Genomic DNA, 14,591 nt, shown 5'->3' on the forward strand with positions numbered 1-14,591 from the left:
GAACGAATCATCAGTGAAAGTGTTAAAAGCACCCATTAAGTTATTGAAGAGTACACCTTTTAAAAAGCAATATTGGAAACACTGACCGGCTACTTGAATGATAGGCACTTTAACATTACCCACTCGTCGAAAAGCGTACTCGCGATTCAGCTGATTTCAGTCATGTGACTCGACACGTGATATTCTGATCGAAAAATTTTGATACAAAAAAATTTAACTGAATGCTTCGCTACAATCAGCGTTGCCTAATGGTTAGGGCAGAGGAGTAGTAATTTCGATTTCGTGGGTTCGATTCCCACCCTCTGCTAATACTATTTTTTCTTCTGCAACTGAACTGAGTGCAAGAAGGATCTTAATGACTGCAATCGATGGAGTTTATAAGGAAAATTGTGACTAAAACACAAAGCAATTTCACATTGAAAAGCAGGCACTCTTCGACGTGTGGGTGATGTTAAAGTGCCTACCTACTTGAATATACAACGCTCGCAAACAAACCTAAACGTATGGCAATGAAAGCAAAGGTCTATCTCCACCTGGTGGTCCGATTCACTCAATTATCACCACCCGCATGGTGTTGGTAAAGCCGGATCCCGGCTGCCACCCAGTGACGACAATGATGAAATCTCCAGAAGCTAAGAATCGGCGTTCCTTCCCAACTTCAATCGCCAATTTTACGCGAGCGTCAACGTCATCAGACCATGGGGAAATCACCGGTTTCTGATGACAAAGAAATTTCGGGTTTAGTAACTTTTTAGTGAAGGAACTGTATATTTGTTATCTATCGTATGTGAACGCAAATAAAAACAAAGCAGTCAATGTGCAGTCTGCACACTTTAACAGTGACGCAGTGATCTCAGCTCGTCTCAGGCCAGGTTAAGTGCACAAGACTACTAGGCAGACCTTTTAAATGCATATTGTATTTTACGAAGTTCACGCATATTTCTAGTGAATTTTTCACACAAATGTTTTAATTGTAATATTTCAAGATAAGTCCGTTTAGTACACGCATCGTGTTGTATCTCGCAACGAGGTAAAATATCCAAAGTGAGATTTTATGAGTTTGAAGAAGAGTACACAGCGTGTTGATCTTGAGACGAAAGCGATTGATGTCTGCGCTTGGAGTTACCCACCTGGAAGAGCAGAGGGAAACAACCTCGCCAAAGATGCATCTGGCGGGCTGTCTGGTCGCTTCTGGTTACGGCCATAATGGGGGCGCGAGGCCGATAGCTCGATATCATGGCGGCAGACTTCCCTGACCGGGTCAACACTATAATCCCAGCTGCAAAACAAACGTTTAATAATGATCGTTTCTGAGGGGTCAAAGTTGAACTGAACCAAGACAAACAAGGGTCAGTCACCGCGTGACCACAGATCACCAGAAAATTAGCACAGAGATTTGTTAGATTTAGAAAAAATTGCATCTTGCAAAGCAAGGGTTACCAATCACAGCATTAATGACGTCACAAAGCCTCACCTGCTTGGCACTTGTAAGAGGCCTCCACCACCGCACTCGCTATCGCTTCGGTGGGCTCAGTCGCGAAGTTACGCGCGTGACGAAGTTCCTCAAACACCTAACAATGAGTATGCTTGAGATGAAACCGATCGAAACGTAAATAGCAGCTTTCAAAAATTCCTTTTCCATTTTGATGAAGACTATCATTGTTGGCTATTACAGCCTACAACAACTTCTCACCTTTAATTTTCAGCTGGAGATAATGATCCAAAATCGATTATCCCGCAACTTGTCATCAAAAAAAAAGGAAGTGGGTAATTGGGTATAGATCACTGGTGTTGACTGCTAATAGTGGGGAGAGAAGAGGTATTATGACAAACTCGGTTAGTTGGGTAACTCGAAGTTTGTGACAAATTCGGTCAGTTGGATAACTCGAGGTTTGTGACAAACTGGGTTAGTTAGATAACGGGAAGTCTGTGACAAACTGGGTTCATTGGCGACGTTTTGATGCAAACAATAAGTAAAGAATGTCCCTCCCAGCTATTTTTAGTGTTGTAAAGGTTTATAAGCCTGAATGGTCCCAGTTGTTTGTTAAATGTCTTGGTCTGATGGTGCCCTCTTCGTTAGTTACGCCCGGAAACAGCTGCACAAAAGCAAGATGCTGACAAACCTTCCTGTGGAAGATAGCCGCTTCGGCTTCTCTTGCGATGTGGTGTTGCATCTTCACGCACTCTAGCGGGTATTGACCTGGCAATAAGGAAATGGTTGATTGGCGGCATGTTTACAAATTTGCACAAGTAGTTTTGAAAACACATTTGTCGCCGCATTGAAAAGTTCTTTATTAAGATCAGCTCAGAAGATGAAAACCACAGAAGATGAAACCACGCCGTATCGCAAAATGTAGAACACTGAGGTCTAAAACACTGAAATATAACGTCTTTTTGGTTCCAAAGCAACAGGGTTATCACTAAGCCAAATAAGCAAGTGCTGCTTCAACGCAAGTGTACCTTTGGCCGTCTCCCCACTCAACATGACACAGTCGGAGCCATCCAACACAGCATTGGCCACATCAGATGCCTCTGCCCTTGTGGGTCGTGGTTTGGACACCATACTTTCCAACATCTGAGTGGCGCATATCACTGGCTTGCCTTTGAGGTTACATTTCCCGATGATCATCTTCTGTGCCACAAACACCTGCAACGAACAGAGGCTGACACACCACCATGTTGCTGTAGCCTGATCACACATTGTTGAGTATGCAGGAGACAATCAGAGAAAGACCATTTGCTTGAACAAACCTTTGAAAATTACTTCAAACTAGGGGTTAATCGAATTTTTATTTCAAATCCAATTTTAGCCTGGTTTTAAAATGCAACAGGACATCATAAGACCTCCAGAAATTTCCGTTCAATTTCCGGTGCTTTGGCACCACGCTTTTTGGTTAACTTGTACAATGTACACCGGTGGAAGCCCAGCCAGCTTGATTCTATATGTAAAGTGTTAAGCTCAGCCAGCTATGGATATTGACAACCTTCCTTGACCCTATTATATTCATAGATGCACATTTGACTTGTTTCATAATGACAACTGGGCGATTCTGTTCTTGCAACAGTAGCAAACATCACTAATTTACTTACTGTACCGGAATGGCCCGTTTCGGTGAGTCCGATCCCTATTTGGCGATTTTATCATTTTTTTTAAATTATCGGGTACCGTAGCCTAATTATCATTGCCGTTTTAGGGTTATGGGTTAGAGGTTAGGAACTCACCGAATAGTAGCAGACCCTACTGTACAGTGTACATTAGACCTGCTCCAGCACACAAAATTCGAAAATAAAACTTTGTGAATGAACTTTTCAACCTTCTTTTGAATTTACCAATGATTCAAATGGATGCGTAGTGCGATCAAAACGGATCAAAGTAGAGAGTAGGCTAGCGCATAAATTCAAGTGTATTGTGAAGCTTTCGCCACACGAGTGTGGTCGTCAGTGACGATCCACGTGACGTCAGTCAGATCTATCATATCAAAGAAGGTTTAAAGTTCTACTTTTGTAAGAATGATACGGGTGGGCTACTTAGGAAGGCATACTTGTGTAGCATAATCAGGGATATCTAGAGAAGGGGATATGAAGGCTCGCAGCGATTGCCTTATTCTCATGACACTACCAGGGCGGTAGTTTGTAGTGCTTTAAACATGTGGTTCTATTTAAAATCGTAGAAAGTTTTGTAGTGCAGCTGGTACAATGAGCTACGGAAGACAGTTAGCAAATGTTACGTAGAGCATATTTAAAGAATACTTGTTTACAAAGACAGTTGAAAAGTTACCAGTAAGCTGCTTTTTTTAACAAAGCCTTTGCAGTAGGCTAGATGTAAAGCAAGTATATGGGTAGTTGAATTAAACAAGCAACCATGAGCATGCTGTGAATATCCAGGCCTGATGCTAATAGCGCAATGTAAGTTATCATAACAAGATTTATTAAACTACTATCGGTGCCAATTGTCATTTTACGATTAACACAGATTATTTACGATAAACAAAAGCCCTTCTATTGTCAGACGTAATAAAAGCCTTCGTATCCCCTTCTTTAGATATCCCTGAGCATAATCTGTAATATACCCTTGGAATTTAATGTGGTAGGCTAGCTAGTCCATTCTTTATATCTTCAATACAGAATATCTGTATTTTGTTACGCTTTTGCGCATAGTCATTAGTCATGTACATAAATCAAAATGACCACTTTCCTATGTTTCGACGAACCAAAACAAAAAACTGTTTGCGGCTGTCTTGCAACATTATAAACGTGGTTGGTACAGTAGTAAACAATATTTGGTACAGTAATAAACAATATTTGGTACAGTAGTAAACAATATTTGGTACAGTAGTAAACAATATTTAGTACAGTAGTAAACAATATTTGGTACAGTAGTAAACAATATTTGGTACAGTAGTAAACAATATTTGGTACAGTAGTAAACAATATTTGGTACAGTAGTAAACAATATTTGAGCTTTAAACGCCATAAACAGAAAGTGACGTCAATGCAATACAAAGCAATTTTGCGTGAAAAGTAATTTTCAGGGTAGGGGGGTTTTTGGACAGAAATTTGAATTTTTTTTTCAGAGATCTCAGAATGTCCTGTTGTATTGTAAAATCAGGGCTAAAGTTGAAATTAAAATTAACCCCACTCCCCTAATTTATAATCATGCAGTATGTCACCATACTTTTTCGGCGGGAATCTCGATCCCCATGTCGCCCCTGGCAACCATGATGCCATCGCTCGCGTTTATGATCTCATCGATCTTGACAACTCCCTCATGATTCTCGATCTTGGAGATGATCTGGAGAGAAAATGAAATCGAGACTACAACAAACCGATACATATACCGTATGCAGACTACATGCAGACTATATGTGATCATAGTTCTATGTGACTACAATTCAGTTATCTTTGTAAAATGGCTGAGGCAAGCAACAAAACCTTTATATTCTTTCCATCTTCTCCTAGGACTTCCCTAACCGCTTCAACATCGGCAGCTTTCCGAATGAAGGAAGCAAAGACCATATCAACGCCTTGTTGGACACCGAACCGCAAGTCACTCCTGTTAAAAAAAGTAAAATATTGTTGTTGAAGTTGTGAATGTTGCTCTTAGTCTCAAGCAGCAGTTGCTATTACATGTGTTATTGGATTTCCTGATGCCATCTGACATTCAGGTACCGATCCAGATTTAATCATAACATATGCACAAAACTAGACTTCTGTGGTACCATCATCACAGTCCATGCATATCTGCTCAATTATGAAAAAAAAGCAAGACATCAAAATTTGTTTGGGTACAAACCATCAAACAATGCTGGTGTGGCAGCCCGGAATGGCCCTTTTCGGTGAGTCCGATTTGGTGAGTCCGATCCTTATTCAGTGATATTTTGAATTTTTTTTTTAAATTATCGGGTACCGTAGCCTAATTATCATTGCCGTTTTAGGGTTAGGGGTTAGAGGTTAGGGACTCACCGAATCGGACTCACCGAATAGTAGCAGACCCGTGGCAGCCACTGCAACAAGTCAACACTTAAGCCATCGGCTGTGAAGAACCAGAAATGACTGCAATGAGACATTTGTCTTTTTCACTGTTATGGAGGATGAAAAAAATTGAAATATGGTAATTGATATTTCAAAGATGTTGAGGTTGAATGACTAACTTATCTTTCTCGCTGACCGCAGGCAGATCCACTTCTATGCCAGGGAGGTTGATTCCCTTCTTTGATCCGAGCATCCCACCGTTCTCAATCTCACAAACGCAGTAATCCTTTCCTTTCTCTTTGACAACCAAGGAAATGAGGCCATCATCTACAAAAATCTGAAATGCAAGATAGTTTAATGTTGAAGGGACAGTGATTTATTTTTAGAAAACAAGCAGCTATGATTAAAATATTTATTTACAACTTAATTTAACTAAATTTTGGCAAAAGGTGGATCATATTAGCACTTCAACAGCGGATGTTAGATTTTTGCATGTTCTTGTTGACAGTAAGGTAAGTAAGCCTTCCTAACTACTCCTTGTGCAGATTTATATACCGTACAATGCACACATCAAGTAGCCTATCATTTGTATTACCGTATAAAACCTACATATCTTAAAGGCAACAACAAACATTTACAAACAAAATTGGGTTTTCTCCAACTATCTAACCTACCTTGTCACCAGTTTTAACAACTTTGCACAGGTTTTTATAATCAACATAGATCATGGTAGCATCACCGCGTTCGATGTTTGCTTCATCAAGAGACAACTTTATAGTTTTGCCTTTCACCAATTCCACATCAGCAGTACCTCCTCCTTTCAACAACCCAGTTCGGATTTCAGGCCCTAAAAGTATAAACTCACGTTTGGAAAAGAAATGAAATCTATTCTAACCTAAACAAAGCCAAAACAAAAAAAATTGAGCTTTTCACATGTAAATTGAAAAAAAAAACATGCGACAGATCATGAGCGAACTAACCTATATATAAAATAAATGACGCTTGCAGTATCAAATAAAACCTTTTAATAAATTAACTACAATTTAGCAGCAACTAAATCTAGAAGAACATACGTAAAAATAAATAGAAGTCATAGTCGTACCTTTAGTATCGAGAGCTATACCAACTGGCCGGTAAAAAATTGGTTTAGATTTAAAGCTTTCCGAGGCAGCCCGAACATTGGCAATTGTCTCTCCATGATACTGGTGGGTACCATGTGAAAAGTTCATCCGTGCAATGTTCATCCCACATATTATCATTTTTTTCAATGTTTCCACTTTGTTGGATGCAGGTCCTTATACAATAAAAAAATCATCATCAACTTGCCTAGAATCCTTCGTCATTAAATTTGTTAGTGTTTTTCTAAGGATTTATTACAGATTTGTACAGTATTTTGTTAGTTCTGATACACTGGCTATTAAAAATGATTGTGAAATACATATTAAAATGTTATATTCCATAACCAAGATGTATAACAGTTTGAAATCATTAAAAATAACAATAAAAACCATTTAGTTTGAGGAAGAAATAGTAACAAAATTTAACTATTTACCAATTGTGCACACGATGGCAGTGTTGCGGCATGTAGATGGTTCCACTGTGATGTCAAAATTGCAGCAATGTTGCAACAAAGATGATTCCACTTTGTGCTTCCCAAGCTGTCTCTGATAAAAAGCATCAGCAGTCTGTGACACCTGAGACATCTTAATGTAATAATGTTATCAAAAAACAACACAAAGCTTTGTATGGGCCACCGGCAACCTAAACAAAAATCAACATTTATGAAATACAAAAAATTGTGGCTGTGGCTATATTTACACTATATACCGGTAGTGTAATAATTGCCTCATTAATGTTGCCAGATAAGGAATTCTGCCCTAATTTGAGAAAAGTTTAAAGCTGTTGAAAACCAAAACTTCATTTTGGAAATTTTTTTAGTCTTGGGCAAAGATCAAAACCCTAATCTTATTCCTAACTCTAACCCTTTCTAACTTTAATCCTAACTCTGGCAACACCTGATTGCAACCATAGTATTAAGTGTGGAAAAATAGCCACTTCCTATGGCTGTGGCTATATTTACACTATATCATGAAACTTGTATTTTGGAAAAAAAATTTAGTCCTGGGTAGAGATCAAAACCATATTCTTATTCCTAACTCTAACCCTTACCTTGACCCTTCCTAACTTTAATCTTAACTCTGGCAACATCTGATTGTAACCTTCCAATAAACATTGCATGAAGTATTTCTATTGTATTGCTTTATCCGTTCCTTTAGAAGCCTGACAGCCTCAATATTTTTTTTCTCATTAATAACTTCTTAAACCCCAGTCATGCATTGTTTAGATTCGAAAACTCAAATCTTTTTGCAAATGCAATAGCCTGAAACCTGAATGAGGTTCCAGCAATGACTTATCAAGTCATCTATGATTGCACTCTAGCCACACATTGTGGTTTCTTCATCAATTATACTAGTCACATATTAAAAGAGCCCACAACCAAGTGTCCATAGCAACCGTTTGAACAGAAAAAGAATAAGCTTCCAATTTGCAAGCGGCAATTGCCTGCTCGAGAATCTCCATTCAATCCTGACCTTCAGCAGCCGAAATGCTAAATATAAACAAAACAAGGTTGAAACAATGTTGCCAGAACCAAAAATATAAATTCTTCTTCAACAACTTCGAAAATTTTCAAAAAGCAATTTCATTTCAATAACATTTTTTTTTATAAGAAATCGTTCTTTCTTGCTTCTTCATTAATTTCAAGGGCTATTTTAGGAAAATAAAAAACGATTTTTCCGTCAAACGTCGGTGTTAATTTATTTATTCCAAAAAAAGATGCATCAAAGTTAAAACATTTCAGTTTAAACTAAGAAAATATATTTTCTGGTTTCCAATCTAGGCTTCTCTCTATTTCCTCAACTTTAATGTTTTCTTTGGTATAATTTTTTCTCAACGATCTTAAAATTTCTCCAAATTATTAATGATGATACAGGGATACAGTAAATGAAAATAAAACTGAACTAAAATTTTTTTATCTGGTAATACTTTATTTGACAAAAAAATTTTATGTTGCCAAATTATTATTATCATTTATTTGCGCTGTTGTTGCCTAATTTTATGTTGTCGACATCTTATTATAACTAGACCGCGCATCGTCACTTCTCTCGTTTACGATTTTTGAAGAAAGCAGGTTCAGACGTCAGCCATTATTAGTGTAGGCCAGGGCTTCTCAAACTATGGGTCGCGACCCCAAATGGGGTCGCGTAATGAAATTTTGGGGTCGTAATGAAATTCTAGTGCCGGTGGGTTGTAGTCTTGCCATGATGTCAATTGAGCGCAACCGTCGGTGCGAACTGTCAAACGATAAAATATAATCAATCGTAACAATTGATGCATTGTTACGCTATCGTTGCTGTAACGTGCTGACCAAAAGTAACCTTAACGCTCGCATTATGATTTCAGAGTAGCTTATCAACTAGTTTCTGAAGGAACCAGTTACAAGATTAATTGTCTATGGATCAGTGGTTAGGTTTCGTAGATTCATGCGGTAACAATTGCAAGCACAAAGAAAACAATTGATAAGTCAGAAAGAAAATATAATGATCAAAATGATCCGTTTTAATGTCATTAACGTGGATGTCCCCATAATGCAACAAAACTTTAATTGCAACAAAACTGTTGGTGTTTTATTTAAATCCAAGATGTTGAAACTTGACTTTAATCCGATCATATATTTAAATGAAAAACGTATCTGCTTTGAGACCTAGTGAAATATTTAGGAGTAATAATTAACGACTTGCTATCCGATGATGAAGACACGAAACGACAATTACGGTCGTTGTATTGTGCTGGAAACATGTTAAAAGCAAGGTTTTCCAAATGTTCGATTGCTGTTAAAAATGTGTTGTTTCGTTCCTATTGTATGCCTTTATATGCCTGTCAACTATGGTGCAACTACCTTTCATCCAGTAGTAATCGCTTACGTGTTGGATACAATAATTGTTGCAGAATGTTGTTTAATCTGCGGAGACGACGCAGCATCACCTCTGCATTCGTTGATAACAATACCACAACTTTTCAAGCTCTCATTCGTAAAAATTATACCAGTTTGTAACACGATGTAACTTGTTTTCCAATCAATGAATTAATGAAATAATGCCAACAGACTGTTACTATCAATCTTTGTATGTGGTACAATGCAACTCAGCTCTCCACAACTTTTCAAGCTCTCATTCGTAAAAATTATACCAGTTTGTAACACGATGTAACTTGTTTTCCAATCAATGAATTTATGAAATAATGCCAACAGACTGTTACTATCAATCTTTGTATGTGGTACAATGCAACTCAGCTCTTCGGAGTTGAGTATCTGCTTTGTTTCTACATTTTATGTTTGAGTGTAAAATGGACCATGTTGAGTCTGATGTAAATAAATAAATAAATAAATAAATGGGGTCGCATAGAAATATATTTTTCAAAATGGGGTCGCAGAGCAAAAAAGTTTGAGAAGCCCTGGACTGTAGGCTACCTATTGCGCGCGTTTGCCAATGCTTTTGTAGGGACCCGTAATGAATTTTCATTGTTTTGAATTCAATTCAATTTATTTTTCCGTGTCAGAATGCAAAAGAAATGATATTGTGAAAAAGAAATACAGGAACAAAACCAACAAAAGGAAAAGGTGGCAAAACCATAATGGTTTAAGACGTGCATGAAAGGATTTAATATTGCGGTATATGAATCGATAAATATACAGTAGTTAAGCACGGCCACCAAACCTGATACTTTAAAACAAGTAGAAGTAGATGAATTAATTAGTTAAGAATCAGTCGCCTCCTCGTTCCTGAAACAACTGGAGCGCCAATTCTTAAAGCAATGAGAACACGACTGAACACAACTTAACTTTATATAAAATGTAATTCTCCCATAGTATTTGCGTTTCTTAAAAAACTCAGTTGTTGTGAACAAATAAATGACAAAACAAATAGTTTTCTATGCAACAACACAACCGCAGCTTTTACCAGGATTCTGTTCAATAGAGATTGATGGCTTTCGATTTTCTCCGTTGTAGCAAAACGTTGCATTATGACGTAAATTCGTGTGATTTCGTCAACAATAACTTTAGAAATAGCTTCAGTTTCAAGTTGCTGTGAAATAACAACTAATAAATATCTCCGCAATTCACCTCTATGACGAAATGTTTATATGATTTCACCTTTGCTGTTCTACAATCGCAAACATATTGTTGGAATTTGTTAATTTTAAATTACGTAATTGCTTGCTTTTTTTTTATTTTGAAAGTGCTTTATATACCTCCGCACAAACAAGTTTTACATATAATATAGTAGGCCTATAGTATAGTATGACAATTACGATAATTCTTACGTTTCAAATTCAAAAATCTATTCATTCTAAAAAAACGCTAGTTCAAAAATTGGTGTTTCACATTTTGGGGTTAATAAAATTTTAATAAAAACCTTAAACCCCTGGACTTTAGATATGGCGTGCTGTGCATATGGATGTAGCAAACGAAGAAAATACAATTCAGATGATAAAAGGAGTAGCAGTGAATGCAGCGAGGATGAAGAATCAATTGCGAAGAAAACATTTCCGCGTTCATTTCACAGGTATGAAAATATTGTGATACTTTTAGCGAGCTATGAGAAAATAGAAAATACTAGTATTGTAACGATAACACTGGTTGGTTGGTTTTGAATCTTTATCCTCGGACTGACACTGACTAATTTCTTTTCCTTCTAGGCGGAGATTTTTGTGATTTTTTTGTTATATTTTGGACAAAAATTGTGGCGTTTTATAAAAAAACAAAACAAATGTGAAATCGGGCTTTCAGTATATAGCCTAGCTACTACATTAGCCTATAACGTATCATGCTATTTTACGTTGCTTAGATTTCCAACCAATGAAGAACGAAGAAAATTATGGATTGCGAACGTCAAGCGTGCCAATTGGACACCTTCTAAACACACATTTATTTGTTCTGATCATTTCAAGGAAGAGTTCATGTATCGCTGTGGTGAGCGAGTGACTTTACGAGACAACGCTGTCCCCACTCGTTTTAAGGCATTTCCAAAGCATTTGAACAAGGCAATCATTTGAAAGACGTACGAAAAGTTAACTGCCGCAATGGGCTTAAATAAAAACACGACTATTATTATTATGATTATGCGCACTGTTGGCCAATGATAGGCTATTTTTGAATTTAGTTCCAGTTTTCAAATAGCCTATAGCCTACCTTGTATTTTGTATCTGCTTAATGAAGGCAGACGCTTAGGCCTATGTGCATTGCGACTTGTAGGCTATGCAAGACGCATAAACATAACTCCGAATAAATAAAATTATTTGTAGAGTGACATATTGTGAATTTTAATTGGGTATATAGGCTACTATGAGATCGCATAAGCTCTGTCGAGTAGAGGGGTTTAAGCAGACATAATCCTAATCTGCCACCATTGAGACATGGAACATTGGGGGGCCGAGTAGTTAAAATATCAGACTTGTCTGGCTGTAGACACCAGGAGGTCTGGGTTCGAAACCTGAGTCTGTCTGATGTGCTCTAAGAAGAGCGAAACACCAATAAACCACTTCCTTTCGACATCACATCAGTATTGGTGAATATTTAATTTGTTTTGATTTTGTTGAGCTATACATTAAAGCCGCTATAATATAAGTTAGCGTATCATTCGCTTAGGTTTGATGTAATAAACTGTTTGTTGCTATTTTTACAATAGGCTAATCATCAGCTCAGCTGTAACGCCAAATTGAATAAGAGTTCTGCTGAACTGCTGGAAATGATGAATTCAGTGTATCGTAGCCTATACGTGCTCTCGCATCGCAGTGTTTTTGCTTTATATTATAGACTGTATGTATAATTCTGTGCAATTTAACACATGCTTTTATTCATTTCATGGATGAATAAAACCTCTATTACACCAAAGTTCTAAATTATAGTTAACAAGTTAGTTTTCTGCAGAAGCGCAACCAGCTCAGAAATGTTATCGTTAACAGCGCAGCTTTCACGCGAGTTTGAGACACTAACAATGGCCGACGCCTTTTTTCAATTTCTTCAATCGAAATACGAGAAGCGCAGTCTAGTTATAATAAGATGTCTATGTGTCCAATTCATTTATTTCATGTTGCCCAATCATTTATTATCATTTATTTATTTGCAATCGACAAGAATGCTCTATGCCATATTTGAATGAACAAACCGAAAAAATATACATACACAAAAAATAAATTACTTACACTTTTTACCACTAACAGCTGCGGCGTAAATTTAGCCAGAAGACAATTTAGCATGACAGGTGGAGCATATCATTGCTGTGTTTAAAAACTTTTGATTTGTACAAAGTGTCAGAGGACATTAAAGCTTTATGTAGAGAATTGCAAAATTTATAACAACGTTAAAAATTTTGCAATTAAATTTTGCTTTAAGCAACTTTTGTTTGCTTACAGGCAAACCACTGCTTTGTTGGCATGTGATTGATTGATGGCGGGAATCGTCATCCATGGCCTGAGAAAGCTTTTTGGAAGTTTAATTTTGTTAGTTCCGCTTTAAACCACTGATGCAGACCGATCAGGCGATCACCAAAAATATATCTATCCGCTAGGTGCCACTAAATGGTGAGCAGTCGATAAAACATCGAACATTGTCATAGATTTAAAATGAAAACCATGGGCGGTAAGGAAAAACGAGTTATGGTTTACGAAAATGAGAGAATAAAAGATCACTTTCTAAAATGTTAGTCTCTCTTTTTATTCTCCCGTTTTCGTAAGCCATAGGCCTACTTGCTTTTTCCTTACCACTATGTGATAGGCCCTTAGCCTATATTTTTCATTGTTAAATCTATGACCAAGATTTACCTGAGCAATCAGCAGTTTTTAAATGTGTTGCTTCAGCGCACACCTCGAGATTACTAGCATTGCTTGATCGTATTTTTTTTTTAAGCATAGGCTAATGAGCCACCAGGGCAAAATATCGTACTGCAGTGTTGAAAAGGTTGGAAATAAAAGCAAAACAAAAGTTACGTGAATGCAATGAGAGGAAGGTTAATTAATCCCTGGAGAGATCGAGTCAATATTAATGTCAATCCTTTAATTTTCTTCTGCCTCCCGACAATGATGTTGTAACAGCGTCTCTAGTTTTAGCCACGGAAACGTTCAGTCATTAGTAGATGTTCAATATTGTTTGGCAGAGTGCACTGTGCCTGCATTTATCAGAGATTGAAGTGCATAAGGAAAATCTCCGAAGGTTAGAAAATGATCTGTTTGGAAACATCAAACAGAAACGCAAAATAACTTAAAATTGAAATAGGATCACTTAGTTTGGTCTATGTGCTATGCCGCAAGAGTAAGTAATAACAAATACATAATAACAGGTCTAAGAGTTGTTAAAAAGGGATTTTGTTTCTAAAATAAAACGTTTGCACGTAAGCGAAATGAAATATTTCAAACAAAAATATCTTAAGCTTGACTAAATTCAGTGAAATAATCTATAGCAGGCTACAGAATAAACATATGAATAAAACTTCATTTATGAAAGGCGACTACAAACAAAGTTGTTTGCTAAGAAATTAATTTGAAACAAAATCAAGACCTGGAAATTTGCTTCAAAAGACATTTTATTGAAAAGCTTTACAATTTTCTATGATTAAAAAAGTGGGTTAGACGATGCAGGCGCGGATTTATGGGGGGGGCCCAGGGGGCCCGGGCCCCCCCCCCGAAATTTTGTGAAAAATTGTAGAAATTGTATGTTTCCGCATCAAATGGTTTGATATGCTTCTAAACAGCTGATATTAGTCCCTCGGCATCACAATTGATGAAAATGGTTGTTTTAATGTCTATTTTATAGCATATCGTATATGTCGTAGTATCATTGTTCATATCTGTTTAGCTTTTTCTTTCTTATTAATTGATTTTCAAATTTTCTGGCCCCCCCCGAAAAAAAATCTTAGATTCGCGCCTGAGACGATGCGATCAAGGCTAATCTATGAGATGTCACATTATTTTTAACTATTTATTTATTATTACTATTATTTATTAACTATTTATTTATTTAAGCAATCAAACCATTTCTTTTCAAAATATGATTAAGATTCAAA

General features: G+C 37.0%; 1 protein-coding gene across 1 annotated transcript; it reads right to left on the reverse strand.

The window, feature by feature from the left end:
• Positions 1-546: 546 nt before the first annotated feature.
• Positions 547-7,229, reverse strand: LOC145769970 (pyruvate kinase PKM-like). The gene is made up of 11 exons (XM_082581538.1): positions 7,025-7,229; positions 6,575-6,766; positions 6,147-6,319; positions 5,652-5,809; positions 4,933-5,053; positions 4,676-4,792; positions 2,461-2,647; positions 2,124-2,200; positions 1,475-1,571; positions 1,131-1,279; positions 547-717 (listed from the first exon to the last, which is right to left on the reverse strand). Exons 1-11 carry the CDS (start codon positions 7,173-7,175, stop codon positions 547-549), a joined length of 1,593 nt encoding a protein of 530 aa, XP_082437664.1. The 5' UTR covers positions 7,176-7,229.
• Between the last annotated feature and the right edge of the window lie 7,362 nt (positions 7,230-14,591).

Source organism: Aplidium turbinatum, chromosome 5 (assembly GCF_918807975.1).
Source record: "Aplidium turbinatum chromosome 5, kaAplTurb1.1, whole genome shotgun sequence".
Classification (NCBI taxonomy): domain Eukaryota; kingdom Metazoa; phylum Chordata; class Ascidiacea; order Aplousobranchia; family Polyclinidae; genus Aplidium; species Aplidium turbinatum.